Source organism: Choloepus didactylus, chromosome 11, assembly GCF_015220235.1.
Source record: "Choloepus didactylus isolate mChoDid1 chromosome 11, mChoDid1.pri, whole genome shotgun sequence".
NCBI classification, from domain to species: Eukaryota; Metazoa; Chordata; class Mammalia; order Pilosa; family Megalonychidae; genus Choloepus; species Choloepus didactylus.
Genome location: NC_051317.1, coordinates 88,881,657 through 88,898,571, shown reverse-complemented (window position 1 = coordinate 88,898,571; position 16,915 = coordinate 88,881,657). Strand labels below are relative to the sequence as shown.

The 16,915-nt window shown below is 36.2% G+C and overlaps 1 protein-coding gene across 1 annotated transcript in view; it reads left to right on the top strand.

Annotated features, from left to right (window-relative positions):
• The window catches only part of LOC119506084 (ganglioside-induced differentiation-associated protein 2-like), a 139,127-nt gene extending 128,825 nt beyond the window's left edge, over positions 1-10,302 (top strand). The window contains 2 exon segments of the mRNA XM_037798962.1: positions 8,894-9,967; positions 9,969-10,302. Of these exon segments, the coding sequence (XP_037654890.1) occupies positions 8,894-9,967; positions 9,969-10,302 (1,408 nt within the window).
• Positions 10,303-16,915: the final 6,613 nt, after the last annotated feature.

Below are 16,915 nucleotides of genomic sequence, written 5' to 3'. Positions count from 1 at the left end.
TGAGCAACTTTATCCTGAGCTGACTCTCAATAGCATTTATGTAGTTACTTTAAGGTCTCAATGATTATATTAGTTTAATGTCTGACTTTCATCTTCCCTTAACTGCAAATAACCCCATGACCCCATACATACAAGATTATCACCCCCCTAACAGTTGTGCCCACCACAATAAAAAGAAAAAACAAAACAAAACTCCACCCCTGAAAGCAGTTATCTCAGGCCAAATTATGTTCCCAGAACCCAGTACTACCTGTTGCCAAAGACCATACTAGAGACTCAGCGGGTATAAGAGTGAAGCAGATCAACAGAGAAAATCCTGGTTTCATTTTCACCAGGAAACTGATAAAATCAATGCCCCTTGCCTATAATCCATGATCTGTGAACTTAAACCCAAGTGGGAGAAATCTCTCAACAAGATTGTCACTAGGCATTTAGTATGTATGAAGAAGAAACATGCTTATTGCTTCTTCTCTCAGAGCATGGAATCTGAGATACTGCAGACTTCTTACAAAGTGTAGCTATCTGCAAATGTAGTGGCTCTAGTCACACTGGGACTAATCTGAAGATGCTGTTCTTTCAGAGACAATAGATTAGGAACCTCCTAATTTCCATCTTGCCTTTGGGTCCTCTGAATTGAGTGTGGGCTTTATCTAGTGGCACAGAGGTCACACTTTTGAGTAGTTCTACATTGGCTGCAGTGGCCATATCCATTGCCTATTGCTATGGGATTGTCCAGTCCTGAAATACCTGCTTCCTAGGGAAGCTCTCTCACGCAAACGTAATTAACTAGCTTAAAGCCAATTTAAGACCACAGGTTGGCAGGGGAGGCAGTTCTTTTGGGTCTATTAGTGATTCCACAGTTCACTCTAGGCTCTGACTGTAGAACTGAATTTCGAGTAGAATAAAAGTCACTCAGTATTTTACTAGTGAACTTACATGATTTTTTATTTATTTATTTATTTTTTACCAAATCCACTTGGAACTAATTCTCATGAGCTGCTATTTAATGCAAACCAGAATGTATTATGATAAATGACTAAACAAATTTCCAAATAGCTAAAGAGGAATATACATATACATACTCATAAGTGTAAACATGCTTTCCCAAATACACATAATCCATGCCATCAAAAATTAGACCACATGCACAGGGTCCACCCCATACCTTTATAAAATAAAGATTTAGCCCAAGAGTTAGCAGAATAGCTCAGCATCATTGCAACAGCTAGTTTCTCAGAGGACAGGCAAACCAACATTTGAAAACCTGCATTTTTCATATCAATTACTAAAAAAAAGAACACTTTAATACATTCCTCCCTTTCCTCTACCTCACAAAAGCCTTAGAGCCAGTTATCTTCATCTTCCATTTGAGTCAAAGCTCTGTGGTAATTGTGAGCCATTCAACTAAGTTTTTACAAGGGTGGCAATGTGGTCTTCTTTTGTTAGCAGAAATAAAATCTCACCATGATGATTTTAATAAAAACATTTCTATTACCCCTATACTTTGGGGGAAAATTAGCTGCTCTAGTCCAAATTGTGCTTCACTTATATGCCCTCAAATTGTTTATTTAATGCTATTTTTTAAAATTTTCCAATCATATATTTTCATACAGTCTAGGTCTTGTGGTCATTTTCAGTAAGAAAGTGGCAAATTAAGTACATTTCTGAAGGATTTTGATCCAGAAAAATTTTTAAAGTGCTATAAATTCAAATAATGAAAACTGAAAATGATCAGAAAGCAGTATCAATTGATGTCAAAAAGAATACACAGTGATTATAAGAAGGTGGCAAATGCAACCATCAGACATTCTACAAAATATTTTAAAACTTTAACCAGTTAACTTATATTCATAGGTTAATTATATGGCACATATAAAACATAGAATTTCTAGGAGTTAATTTGTATCAAATGAAGAAACAAGCCTAAAACAAGTACTATCTCTTTTAAAAATTTTGAAAATATGTTTATCAAAACCTCCTCGTTTTCTTCTATTAGATATTATTTTCTTGATGGGAATGGTTTCCTATTTTTCTATAACTGTGTTAAAAAATTGTTGGAGGCTGTTTAGAATTACACGGTATGTGAATTTATTCTAACTTCCTACAGCCCTTGCTTCCCACTCTGAGACATCACCTTTCAAACTGTGGGTAAATAAATATATGGTAAGAATTTGAAGTGAAGTCTTGTTCAAGGTTGTGAGGAAGTTAAAGAAATTCAGACTGCATATAAAGATTGCTTTTTGTTCACTAGTGTCTTCTGTAAAAATCTCATAAAGAATATTTCAAAAGTTTCTATTGAAAACAAAGAAAACCACTGTATTCTTAAAATCAGCTCTCTATGAAATATAAATTGCTGCTCTTTTCAGATGGAAAAAGGAAACTAAAAAAGAAATATCGTGGAAAGAGCTATGAAATTTACTGACCATCTGAATAACTTATGTCAACCATTGATAACTTATGTCAACCATCTTTGTACAATGTCTGATTTTGCATTTAAGAACTGTAAATAATATGTTAATTTTCAGTGCTTATTCATGGATGCAAAAAAAAATCACTGATCCAGACATTTTTTTTTATTTTCTCTTATATGGTTATTAAAGAGTAAATAGTTAGTAGAAGGGGAGGTTATTTTTTTTCTAAATACATTAAGAACCAAACAGATTCAGTTTCTTTGGATTCTCTGCACCCTAGACTGGGATTTAATGATCTCTGAGCATTTTATTTGCAAGTAGAAAAATAGCACTGTGCATGGTGTAGAAATATAGAGAACAGATGGAAAACCTAGAGTCATAGTTTAGAATTTGGTACTATGAAATATATAACAGAAGCATTTGTCATTAGCATGGTAGTTCAAATATCTGAGAAATAAAAGGTAATGTCAAGGGTAAAATGTTCATCAGGCAGGATTAGTCCTAGCCATATTTACAGAATGCAAACATACTTAGATTAAAAGCATAAATTCCAGTCACCATTCTGAATACTCATTTCTACACACACAGACACACACACACACACACAAAATAAGTACATGCATTACATGTTTCTAAGACTGCCTGTGAGGCAATGCCATCAACATGGCAATGTAGTCATCCCCTGAAAAATCCTCCCCAGAGATTCACTGAATTAAAGGACAAACCTCACCTGCTTAGCACTCTGGAGGAAGGTAGAGAATGGAGAAGGAGTTCACAATTGCTGAATCAAAGAAAGAGAAAAATATGAAGTAGGAATCTTCTGTTCTGGATTGGCCAGTCCTCCTCCCTCCTCTTCACTCAGTCCCACGCATCTTGGGAAGGGTTCAGAGGCAGCGGCCTGGATCCTTCCCACCTCCTACCAGGGGCACAGACTATTAAATCACTCACAGCAGTGAGTTAGATCCCCATGTATATCCAGACACAACTCCACAGAAAGCCAGAGCAGAACACAAGCCACTGAGGAGTACTGTATTCAAAGGAGACCCCAGGAGGAGCTTCCAAAAAGAAAGATTATGGAGGAAGTAGCAGAACCTACTTCTCTCCCAAAAGTAGCAAGTAGCCAGGCAGAAACTGTCCTAATCTACTGCTTGGGCTAGATTATGGGAGAACAGTACAAATACCCAGGGAAGTGGGGACAAATAGACTGAGACGGTGCGTAATTCCCTCCATGGCTCCTGGTACCCACCAGGAGGAAAGCAGCAGTGGGCAGCCTGATACTTGCTTTGGGGATGGCTGCAGACTGGGACAGCTATGGAAGCCCTCTGCCCCAAGTACAAAGGAGGCACAGCCCATCACTGGGCTAGATATTGGCCAACAAAGTAAGAACACAGAATACGTGCAGTTTCAGCCCCTCCCAGTCAGACATTGACAAGAGCTACTGTTTCAACTGCTTTAGAGGTGGATTTGGCACAAAGCCATAAAAGCCTACCTCATCCAGCTGAGGGGAATAGGTAGCTGAAGTGCACAATCTGCTGGGTAGGCCAGAAAGTCCAGGAAAAAAAAGCCTTTTTGAAGTTTTTCCAGGCCCTCTTCCAATGTCCATTGGATCTGGCCTATGCCCCCTGCATGGGTATGTGGCCCATTTTGGCAGGGAAATATGGACAACTCCAACTCTCAAGAGCTTCAATACAAACCCAATAACAACAAAATCCTAAACAGGAGAGAGAAAGAGAAAGTGACCTTCAGAATAAATTCATAAAGATAATCAGATGACCATGTATCAGCAAAAAGTCACAAAGCATATTAAAATACAGGAAGATATGGCTCAGTCAAAAGAACAAATTAAAAAGTTGAAGGAGACCAGAATTTGGATGTTCAGCAAAGATGTTCAAACAAATGGCTAAAGAGATAAAGGATATTAAGAAGGCACAAGGTGAGCATAAAGAAGAATTTGAATGAATGCATAGGAAAATAACAGATCTTATGGAAAAGAAAGACACTATAGATGACACTAAAAACACTAGAGACACACAACAGTAAATTTAGAGAAGCAGAAAAAGGATCAGCAGGCTATAAGACATAGCATCCAAATTCAAACTCAGAAAAGAACAAATGGAGAAAAAATGGAAAAATTTGAGCAGAGTCTCAGGGAAATCATTGACAACACAAAGCATACAAACATATGCATCTTAGGAGTCCCAGAAGGAGAAGAGATGGGAAAAGGACCAGCAAGCATGTTTGAGGAAATAATGGCTGAAAAATTCCCAACCATTATAAAAGACATAAATGTGCAACTCCAGGAAGTCCAATGTACTCCAAACAGAATAAATCCAAAAGACCCACTCCAAGACACATACCAATCTGTTCAAATGCCAAAGAGAAAGAGAGACCATGTATGCTGTATGCAAGAGACTCATTTTATATCCAAAGATACAAATAGGTTGAAAGTGAAAGTCTGGAAAAAGATATTTCACACAAACAGTAACCAAAAAAATAAAAAAAAAAAAAATAAGTGGGGTAGCTATAATTTTAATATATATGCATTTATGCATCTTTTAGATATCACACAAAATACACAAAATAGTCTTTAAGTGCAAAAATGTTATGAGACAAAGGGGGATACCACATATCAATAAAAGGGGCAATTCACCAAGAAGAAATAACAATCATAAATATCTACCTACTAAAGGTGCCCTAAGTACAAGAGGCAAACTCTGGCAAATCTGAAGGGAGAAGTAGACATCTCTACAATAATAGTGGGAGACTTCAGCACACCACTATCTTCAATATATAGAACATCTAAACAGAAGATCGATAAGGAAACAGAGGACCTTCATATGATGAATGAAGTAGACCTATGAGTAATATATAGAATATTGCACCTCAAATCAGCAGGTATACATTCTTCTCAAGTACTTATGGAACATTCTCCATGAGAGACCACATGGTTGGACACAAAACAAGTCTTAATAAATTTTAAAAGATTGAAATCATACTGTTCTGGTTTACTAAAGCTGCCATTCTACAAAATACCAGAAATGGATTGGATTTTATAAAGGGGATTTATTAGGTTCCAAATTTACAGTTCTAGGTCTAAAGTAAGTGTCCAAACTAAGGCATCAACAGGAGGATACCTTCACTGAAGAAAGCCCAGTGGCATCTGGAAACACCCATGTCATCTGGGAAAGGCATGTGGCTGGCATCTGCTTGTCCTTTGCTCCTGGGTTCTGGTTTCAATATGACTTTCTCCAAAATGTCTCTGGGCTTCTGTCTCTCTTAGCTTCTATCTCTCAGCTCCTCTCTCAGCTCCTCTCTCAGCTCCTGTGCATCCTTGCTTGTTCTACCACGGTATTTCTCTCTAAGTGACTGGGGGTCCTCTGTCAGCTTCTCCAGGGCAAACTCTGGACTTCATCTCTTAGCTTAGCATCTTCCAACATGTTTCTGTCTTCATCTCCAAGCATCTAGGTCTGTGTTGGCCCCTGAGCTCTCTTAAGGACTCCAGTAAACTAATCAAGACCCACCTTGAATGGGTAGGGTCACACTTAATCAAAAGGTCTCATCCACAATTGGGTGGGTCACATCTCCATGGAAACAACCTAATCAAAAGATCCCACCCACAATAGGTCTGCCTCCACAAGACTGCATTAAACAACAAGGCTTTTTATGGGGTACATAACAGATTCAAACCAGCACACATACAAAACACTTTATCTGATCATAATGGAATGAAGCTGGAAATCAATAACAGCCAGATAACTGGAAAACTCACCCAATATATGGAAGATAAACAACATGCTCCTAAACAGTGGGCCAAAAAATAAATCACAAAAGAAATTAGTAAATATCTTGAGAAAAATGAAAATGAGAATACAACATAAAAAACTTTATGGGATGTGCTGAAGGCAGTGCTGAGAGGAAACATTATAACCCTAAATGCCTATATTAGAGACAAAGAAAGAGCTAAAATCAAAGACCTAACTGAAAACCTGGAGAAACTAGAGAAAGAATCGCAAACTAATCCCAAAGCAAGCAGAAGGAAAGCAGAAAAGAAAACAGAAGGAAAGATTAGAACAGAAATAAGTGAAATCGAGAAAAAAAAAACCACAGGCAGAATCAATAAAACCAAAATTAGGTTCTATGAGAAGAGCAATAAAACTGACAAACAGCTAGACTAACAAAGACAAAAAGAAGACACAAATAAAGTCAGAAATGAGAAGGTGGTCATTACCACGGACCAAAGAAATAAAAAATATAAGAGGATACAATGAACAACTGTATGACAAAAAAAACTAGACAACTTAGATGAAATGGACTGTTTCCTAGAAACACTCAACCTGAATCGAGAAGATACAGACCTTGTCAAGACAATCACAAGCAAACACATTGAGTCAGTCAGTAAAAACACCCAACAAGTAAAGTCCAGGAATAGAGGAATAGACGGCCTCACAGATTAATTCTACTAATCATTCCAAGAGGAACTTATAGCAATCCTGCTTAAACTCTTCCAAAATATTGAAGAGGGAACACTACATAATTCCTTCTATGCAGACGACATCACTATAATGCCAAAGCCTGATAAAGATAATACAAGGAAAGAAAACTACATGCCAACCTCTGTAATGCAAAAGATGCAAAAGTCCTCAACAAAAGACTTGCATATCCAATACAACAGCACATTAAAAGAATTATACACCATGATCAAATGGGTTTTATTCCAGGTATGCAAGGGTGGTTCAACCCAAGAAAATCAATTAATGTATTATACCACATTAACATATTGAAAGGGAAAAATCATATGATCATCTGGATTCACACAGAAAAAGCCCTTGACAAAATCCACTATTCTGCCATTATAAATCATTTTGATAGGTAGGAATCAAAGGAAACTTCCTCAATATGATAAAGGGCATGTACAAAGAAGCCACAGCTAACATCGTATTCAATGGGGAGAGACTGAAAGCTTTCCCTCTAAGATGTGAAACAAGACAAGGATGCCCATTGTCACGGTTGTTATTCAACATTATGCTAGAAGTTCTAGCTAGAGCAATTAGGCAAGGAAAATAAGTAAAAGGCATTCATATCAGAAAGGAGGAAGTACAACTTTCACTATTTACAGATGACATGATCTTATATTTAGAAAGCCCCAAAAAATCTACAAAAAAAAGCTACTAGAGTTAATAAATGAACAAAGTGGCAAGGTACAGGATCAACAAGCAAAAATCAGTAGTGTTTCTATACATTAGTAATGAGCTATCCAAGGAGGAAATCAAGAAAAATTCCATTTACAATAGCGACTAAAAGAATCAAATATCTAGAATTCACTTAACCAAGGATCTAAAGGACCTATATTTAGAAAACTACAAAATCTTGCTTAAAGTAATCAAAGAAAACCTAAATAAAAGGAAGAACACTCCATGTTGATGGATTAGAAAGCTAAATGTCATTATGATGTCAATTCTATTCATATTGATCTACAGATGCAATGCAATACCAATCAAAATTCCAACAGCCTGCTTTGCAGAAATGGAAAGTTATCAAATTTATTTGGAAAGGTAAAGGATCTTGAATAACCAAAAACATCCTGGGGAAAAAAAAAAGAAAAAAAAGAATGAAGTGAGAGGACTCACACTTCCTGACTTTAAAACTTACTATAAAGCCACAGTGATCAAAACAGCATAGTACTGGCATAAATATAGACATATTGATCAATGGAATCGAATTGAGAGTTCAGAAATAGACCCTCAGACCTATAGTCAATTGATTTTTGTCATGGCTCCCAAATCCACTGTGACAGAACAGTCTCTTCAATAAATGGCATTGGGAGAACTAGATATACATATTCAAAAGAATGAAAGAGGACCCCAATCTCACATCCTATACAAAAATTAACTCAAATGGATCCAAGACCTCAATAAAACAGCCAGTAACATGAAATACTTGGAAGAAAATGTAGGGAAGCACCTTCAAGATCCAGTGAATGGTGGTAGTTCCTTAGACTTTATATGGAGAGCACAAGCAATGAAAGAAGAAATAGATAAATAGGACCTCCTCAAAACTGAATATTCCCATACATCAAAGGGAATAAAAGGCAACTGACTCAATGGGAGAAAATATTTGGAAACTACATATCTGATAAGGATTTTATATCCAGAATATATAAAAAAAAAATTCTACAATTCAATAATCAAAAGACAACCCAATTTTAAAATGGGCAAAAGACATGAAGAGACATTTTTCCAAGGAGAAAATACAAATGGCTAATAAGTACATGAAAAGTGCTCATCTTTACTACCATTAGGGAAACAATGCAAATCAAAACCACAGTATCACCCTTTGCTTTCTAGGAGGAAATGACGAAGAAAACCCAGCTCTGATTTGTGAGAACTGGCAAGGAGCAGAAGCCGGTGTTTTGCAGCCCAGACTTCTTTCTGCTGTTCATTCCAGCCTTCCTAGGATTTTGACTCTCCTTGACCACCGCGGAGCTGGCGAGGGTTGTCTGGGAATGCTGCTCTGCTGCCTTCTACGGGGAGCTTAACTTGTCCCGCCCGCTGCCCGGATGGGACCGCCAGAGTTCAGAAAGGAGATGTGGCATTACTAAACTGTACAGCCGTCGTGAAAACCAGCAATGAGACGCTTACAGATAAAAATCCTGTGTCAAAAAGTATCTTCATTCTTGCAGGTCCTGATTTGAAGGAAGACCTTCAGAAACTTAAACGTTGTCAGACAGGTGAAGCAAAATTGACAAAAGGATTTAATCTAGCTGCCGGATTCATCATTCACACAGTGGGACCTAAGTACAAAAGCCGCTATTGCACAGCAGCTGAGAGTTCCCCGTACAGCTGCTACAGAAAAGTACTTTAGCTGGCAAAAGAGCACTCAATGTCTTCCATTGGATTCTATGTCATCAATTCTGCAAAACAAGCTTATCCTTTAGAGAATGCAACACACACTGCACTTCGCACTGTAAGGAGATTCCTAGAGATACATGGGGAGACCATTGAAAAAGTAGTATTTGCTGTTTCTGAACTTGAAGAGGCTATCTACCAAAAGCCACTACCTCTGTATTTCCCTAGATCATTGAAAGAGGAAAGTCTGTCATTGCCATACCTTCCTGCAGTTATTGGAAATGCAGAAGGGGAACCTGTGGCATCTGAACAGCAGATTAGAATAAGTGGAAAACCTGGTGCTCCCTAGGATGACCAGGAAGAGGAGGATGAAGACCTTGGAGTTGATCTCTCTTTCATTGGCTCTCATGCGTTTGCTCGAATGGAAGGAGATATTGATAAGCAAAGAAGACTGATCCTACAGGGACAGTTATAAGAAGCAGCACTGCAGAAGCAGCATCAAAGAAATTATAATCGATGGTTATGTCAAACAAGATCTGAGGATCTATCTGATATTGCTTCTCTAAAAGCCTTATACCAAACAGGTGTTGATAACTGTGGCCGCACAGTGATGGTGGTAGTTGGAAGAAACATTCCTGTAACATTAATAGATATAGACAAGGCTCTCTTATATTTTATCCATGTAATGGATCACATTGCTGTGAAAGAATATGTTACTGTATTTTCACACTCTCACCAGCAAATACAATCACCTGGACTCTGACTTCCTGAAGAAACTCTACGATGTTGTTGATGTCGAGTACAAGAGGAAATTGAAGGCTGTATATTTTGTTCATCCAACATTTTGTTCAAAGGTATCAACATGGTTTTTCACCACCTTTTCTGTCTCAGGACTGAAAGACAAAATCCACCATATGGACAGCCTCCACCAGCTATTTTCTGTCATATCCCCAGAACAGATTGACTTTCCTCCTTTTGTCCTTGCATATGATGCCAGGGAAAACAGACCTTACTATACATCATATCCTCCATCACCAGATTTGTGACTTGCCATCTTTTAGTGCTGCCGATTGCCACTTTGTCCACAACTTGCTACCTATTGACATAATATTCATTTTTGCTGTTCAGATCCAGAGAGTCTTTTTTTCCCCACCTGTCTGGTATTTTTTTATTGACTGTATATTTTATTGCACATAAGCAATCTAAAATAGTAGGCCATGCTGAACTGCACTTATTTTAAATTTGTATATTTGTATCAAATGAAAATGTTAATTTTTAGAGGTTGTTAATAGAAATTGGGGAACAAATTTTGAGCATCTTCAGTTTCTTGAAAGGACACTCATTCTCCATTAGACAAGCTACCAATATTATTCACGTCATCTCCTTAATATGCACACTTCTTTTGTGTACTGAATGTTTCTCAAAATATATAGAACCAGTATGAGCTGACTGGATGCATTGTTTGCTTCAAATCCTGGCAATAATACCACTTGCATTTTTATTACAGATAATTTGGTTACAATAAAAGAGAATTGTCCGGGACCAAGAATATGAAAAAAAAAAAAAAATATATATATATATATATATATGTACATATATATATCATTTCACACCTACTAGAATGGCCACTATTAAACAAACAGGAATCTACAAGTTTTGGAGAGGATGTGGAGAAATAGAAGCACTCATTCATTGCTGGTGGGAATGTAAAATGATACAGCTTCTGTGGAAGAGAGTTTGGCAGTTCCTCAGGAAGCTAAGTACAGATTTGCCATATGATTTGGCAATCCTGCTGCTTGGTATATACCCAGAAGAACTGAAAGCAGGGACACAAACAGATGTTTTCACACTGATGTCCATAGCTATCTTATTCACAAATTGTCAAAAGATGGAAACAACCGAAGTGTTCATCAGCAGCTGAATGGATAAACAAAATGTGGTATATACTATATACCTACAATGGAATATTACACAGCAGTAAGAAGGAATGAAGTCCTAAAGCATGCAACAACGTGGATGAACCTTGAGGACATCATGTTGAGTGAGATAAGTCAGACACAAAAAATCAACTATTGTATGATCTCACTAATATGAACTAATTATAATATGTAAATTCAAAGACATAAAATCTAGAATACAAGTTACCAGGAGATAGAATAATGCTAGAAACTGGGGAGCAGTTGCTTAATATCTGCACATTTTTTAACTAAGTTGAATTTATGTTTGGAAATGCACAGAGGTGATGGTAGCATATTGTGAATATAATTAACTATACTGAACTGCATGTGAATGTGGTTGAAAAGGGAAATTTGGAGTCATGTATGTTACTAGAAGGAAAGACAGAGGCTAAAACATGGGACTGTATAACATTGTGAATCTTGTGGTAGATGATTGTGATTAACAGTACAAATATAAAAAGTTCTTTTATGAACTAGAACAAATGTACGACACCATTCCAATGAGTTAATAATAAAGTGGTATATGGGGAAAATGCATCTATTGCAAACTATGGACTGCAGTTAGTAATATTTTACTGTTCTTTCATTAACAGTAAAATGTGTACCACACCAATTCTAAGGGTCAATAAAATGGGGGGATAAGGGGTATGGAATGTTTTGGGTTTTCTTTTTTTGTTTTAGAGCACTGAAAATATTCTAAAATTGATTGTTGTGATGATACTGTGAGCCATTGATTGTATACTTTGGATGGCTTGTATGATATGTGAATATATATTAATAAAATTGCATTTAAAAAAGAATGCATGTGAAAATACTTCTAATTCTCACACATATCCAAATGTGCAAGCAAAAATGTCAATTTGTATTGAATGTTTTATTGTCATATAGACACTGCTTCATTCCTTTTATATTTTATTTTTCACTTTAGGCAAAACCATAGAAGGACAAAGGGAAAATAGAGAAAATGGAAGAAGACAACCTGGATATCAGAAAGACAGGTAGGGGAAGTGGTAGTGTGAACAGCAATAGGAAATGGAAGAAGGTAATAAAGAGATTCAGTAAACCAGGCTTGATCACATGGCAGTCACGGGAGTCCAAGAAAGCGAGTGAAGGAGGCAAGCCTTCTTGAGGCTAGAACTGACATGCTGCCACTTCCACAGGTTTGCTATTGGCCAAAGCAAGGCAGAAGGCCAGCTGTCTCAAGGGATAGGGTCATGGACTTTACCTTTTAATGGGAGGTGTTGCAAAAAACACATCGTAATGGGTTGAAAATTGGAGCCATCTGTGTAATCCATCTACCACAGTGATTATCTGACCAAAGAAATGAGATTTAAAACTGTATAATAAGGTAAATTTAGCTTAAATTCTTTATTTTTTAAAAAATATAAATCAAATTTCTAGTATTTTCTTTCTGATCTCAATTGTTTCCTCTTACATAGTCTAAGAATTCATTTTACTTTTATTCTAATTTAACAGAAAACAAAGAAACCAAAGAAATACCCGACTTTCAAGTAAATGTTATTTACTGGAAGACATATTTTTTCTTCAAATATCCCTCAATGATTAAAAAAATCATTTAAAGTAAAGTTGTATTTTAACCCCCATTTTTATTTAGAATCAATTGAGTTCTTGTTATGAAACATGAAGACAGTGTTCTCACAATTCTTTCCATCTTCCTTCCCACAGCTTCCTGCTTTGATGAGTTATCTTTTAGTATATATTTTTTATAAAATTAATGTTTACAGTCATTACATCTAATTTCGTACCTATAAAACTCATGGTTGTTTAGCATTTTTCCATTTTTAAAATGGATTCTATACTCACAACTAGGTCTTTAACCATGATGCCTCAATTCATGAACTCGATTAGATTCTTTTCTTAATTTGTCTAAATTTCATCAGAAAATAGCATTTTTATTCCCAGGAAATATTTCTGGGTGCTTAATTCCTCAAGTTCTTTCCTGACTGAAAATGTATGCTTCTTGTCGTTGTCCTAAAATTATGTGTAGTGTATACATAATACAGTTGGGTCACAATTTCTTTCAGAACTTTGCTGATACTAATTTACTATCATTGGTTTTGAATAAGTTTGGAGAAAGGTGAAGACAGCCTGACTTAGTTAGCTGTAGGTTGTTTTTGAAAAGATATTTCTTTTCACATTTCATTTTGTACTGTGATGTAATTCTAAACTACTTTTTAATCATGGAATCCTGTTTGCCCCACTTACTATGCTGCCTAACTTATCAACTACACATTCGCACTCCATTACTAAGAACTGCTATAGTAAGAAAGTACCAGATCACAAGTAGGATGAGGATTTTATCTGAAGTCTTTCTGTAAACTACAAAAAAGAAGATGGAGAAAATATTTATAGCCGTTAATTATTTATAGGATTTGGCATAAGTGTTTCTCTCCTCCTATATTCCAAATATAAACCTATCATCTGCTAAATAAATAACTGGATATATTTTAGATCACTTTTGTCACCATCTATGTCATTATTCTAAATAAGCATTTGGTATCTGGATTGCTTGTATCAAACACCTCAAATTTAATGATGATAAGCTCTATATATATTCCCACCTGCCTATATTTTCTTTAACATGCTCAATTTACCTGCCAAGACTAAGATTAAAAGACTATAGTTTTTGGTTATTTCTCCATGAGAGCACACATTAGCTTACATTTGCTGCTCAAGAAACATACCTACTGATTTCTATTTGAAATTTATGAAAACCAGTTTTTTAGCACTAAAATACATATATTTGGTAATACAGTGGACTAGATGTAGAAAGAAAACTATCATAATACATAAACACTTAAAATAGATTAAACAGAAGTTTTGATCATGTTAGGGAAAAAAAGTAAGGGGCATAAATAATCCAAATCCAGGAAATCACAGGGATAATGGAACCTCTGGGTCTGCAGTATCCCTGGGGGCATCTGTGGCTCCACAGTGCCCCCTAGCCTGGGATTTAAAATATTCACTGCACGGGCAAATAGGAGACAAGATCTGGGGACTGATAATGGTGAGAGGCTAGATTGGAGAAACGTACATAAAGTTGAGACCATAGAAGGATGACACACTGGAAATAGTAAGTGCTGAAGAGACATCCTTTCCTATCTTAACCTTGGCTATAAAAGGAAAGGGGGAGGAAAATATAAGTCATAGCAATGGAAACTACCCAAAATGAATCAGAAAGAGAAAAAGACTGAAAAAAAATCAACAAAATTTCAATGACCTGGGAGACAAAATCAACCTTTCTAACATACATGCATTTAGAATCCCAGAAGTAGAGGAGAGAAAAATGTATTTGAAGAAATAATGGGGCTTCTGCCTTATACAGCTGGAAAAAACATTGTTTCCACTCTAACAATCTACAAAAACTTACTGTTTCTCAAATCCATCAGAGAACTGAAGTTGCATGGCAGCCAACCAGCCCAAAATTTAAGGAATGTCAGGTGCATCCAAGAAGAGCTGGGACATGAGAACGGAATTGCCTGTGGCAGAGCACAGGAGAAACATGGGCCACCATCTGAGTGTGTAGCTGAAATTTTTAGCAAAATACTAAAAGCCAAGTATGGACCAGAGTATAAAACTCCCAGAATTTCCTAGATGCAAGGGTAGTTTGTGCCCATTCACAGCCTCTTCTCTGCAGAACTTCACATGGTGATGATGAGAAAGATCTGGATAGGGCATCAGTGAAAGTCAGGCAGCCTCGCCAGTTCCTTCTCCCCTATAGAAAAAAAGCCTTAGGATGCTGAGGGAAGGGCAGCAAAAGTGGTCATCTCCAGGACACACATGAAACCCCACTGCAGCTGGGGGAAGAGAAAGAAGGAAAAATCTTCTATCCCTGGGATACAGGCAGAAAAGTGTCCTGGACCTATATCACTAGAGTTCTTGGTCAGCAGGCCAGCACTACCAAGAAAATAAAAAAGTAAAACTAAAAAAAATGATAAAGGAAGTTCTTCAAGTAAAAGGAAAATTGTACCTAATGAAAGCTCGGATCAGTACCAGGAATCAGTAAGCTTTTCCTGTAAAGGCTCAGACACTAAATATCTTAGGCTTTGAAGTCCACATGAACTCTGTTCAAAGTATTTAACTCTGCCATTGCAGCATGAAAGAAGCCCACAGACAATGTGTGAATTCCAATAAAATTTCATTTACTAAAAAAATTGGTATAATGTGCCCACTCCTAATCTACACAAAGGAATGAAGTTAGTCAGAAATGTTAAATTCATTGGTAGATACAAAAGACTATTTTTCCCTCACTTAAAGTGCTTTAAAAATTCAAAAACTTAAGCATTTCTTCCCTAGAGTGACTACTAATAAACTAATAAACACAAAAAAGTACAATTGTAGACATAAAATAGATCCATTAATTAAAGATCAATTAATCCAACTCCTACCCACACCCCCCAAAAAGAAAAGAAATCACAAAAACAGATGGAACAAATAGAAAACAAATGGCAGGAAAGTAGATATGAACCCAGCTATATAAAATCATGTAAAATTTTGACTGCATAAAATGTAAAAATGCAAAGAATATCAGATTGGTTTTAAAAAGTAAGATTCAGCTACACACAACAGGTGTATTTTATATGTAAAAACAGATGGGTTAAAAGTAAATAAATGAAATAATATATAGCATGGAAATGCAAATGAGAAAGTCGGGGCAGTTTTTATAATATTAGACAAAGTAGACCAGGACAAGAAGTATTATCAGAGGTAAAGAGGAATTTCATAGTTTCATGAACATTCTTATCCTCATTCATCCACATTGGCTGCTTTTAGTATTTCAGTATTTACCACTGGTTTACAAAAATTTGATTAAGATATGCCAGGTGCATTTTCTTTGTGAGATTATGCAGTAAACTCTTATTTTCTGTCTTAATTTGTCAAGAAGACAAAACAATCCTAAAAATATATGCAACTAAAAAGAGCTCAAACTGTATGAAACAGAAGTCAACAAAACCAAAAGGAGATTCAGATATATCCACAATTATATTTTGAAATTTTTAAAATAATAAAATAGGTATATCGATTACAATAATCTTATAGGGATATAGAAGACAAGAAACTAGTAGGGATATAAAAGACTTAAATAATACCATCAAACAAATTTATTAAATTGACATTATATACCACTTCACTGAATACCTGAAGAATATATATTCCTTTTTTTAAGTGTAAAATTTAGTGAGTTTTAGTATATCCATGATGTTGTGCAACCGTCACAACTATCCAATTCCAGAACATTTTCATCGCTCCAAAAAGGAACCACATACCCAATTAACAGTCACTCCCCATCACTCCCTCTCCCCAGCCCCTGGCATTAACCTGTTTTCTGGATCTATGGATTTGCCTATTCTATACATTTCATATAAATGGAATCATACAGTATGTGGCCATTTGTGTCTGGCTTCTTTCACTTAGCATAATGTTTTCAAAGTTCATCCATATGTAGCATGAATCAGTTCTTCATTTCTTTTTATGGCTGAATAATGTTCCATAGTACCACATTTTGATTATCCATTCATCCACTGAAGCTTCCCTCAACATATTTTATTATTGATCACTAATTTATTTCCATTGTAATATCAGAGAACCAGGAGAAAAAGAATTAGAGGAGGAAGAAATGAACATACTTGGTTTAAAAGTCAGTCTGCTTGATTTTTACTCACTATAATAATTAAAGCCC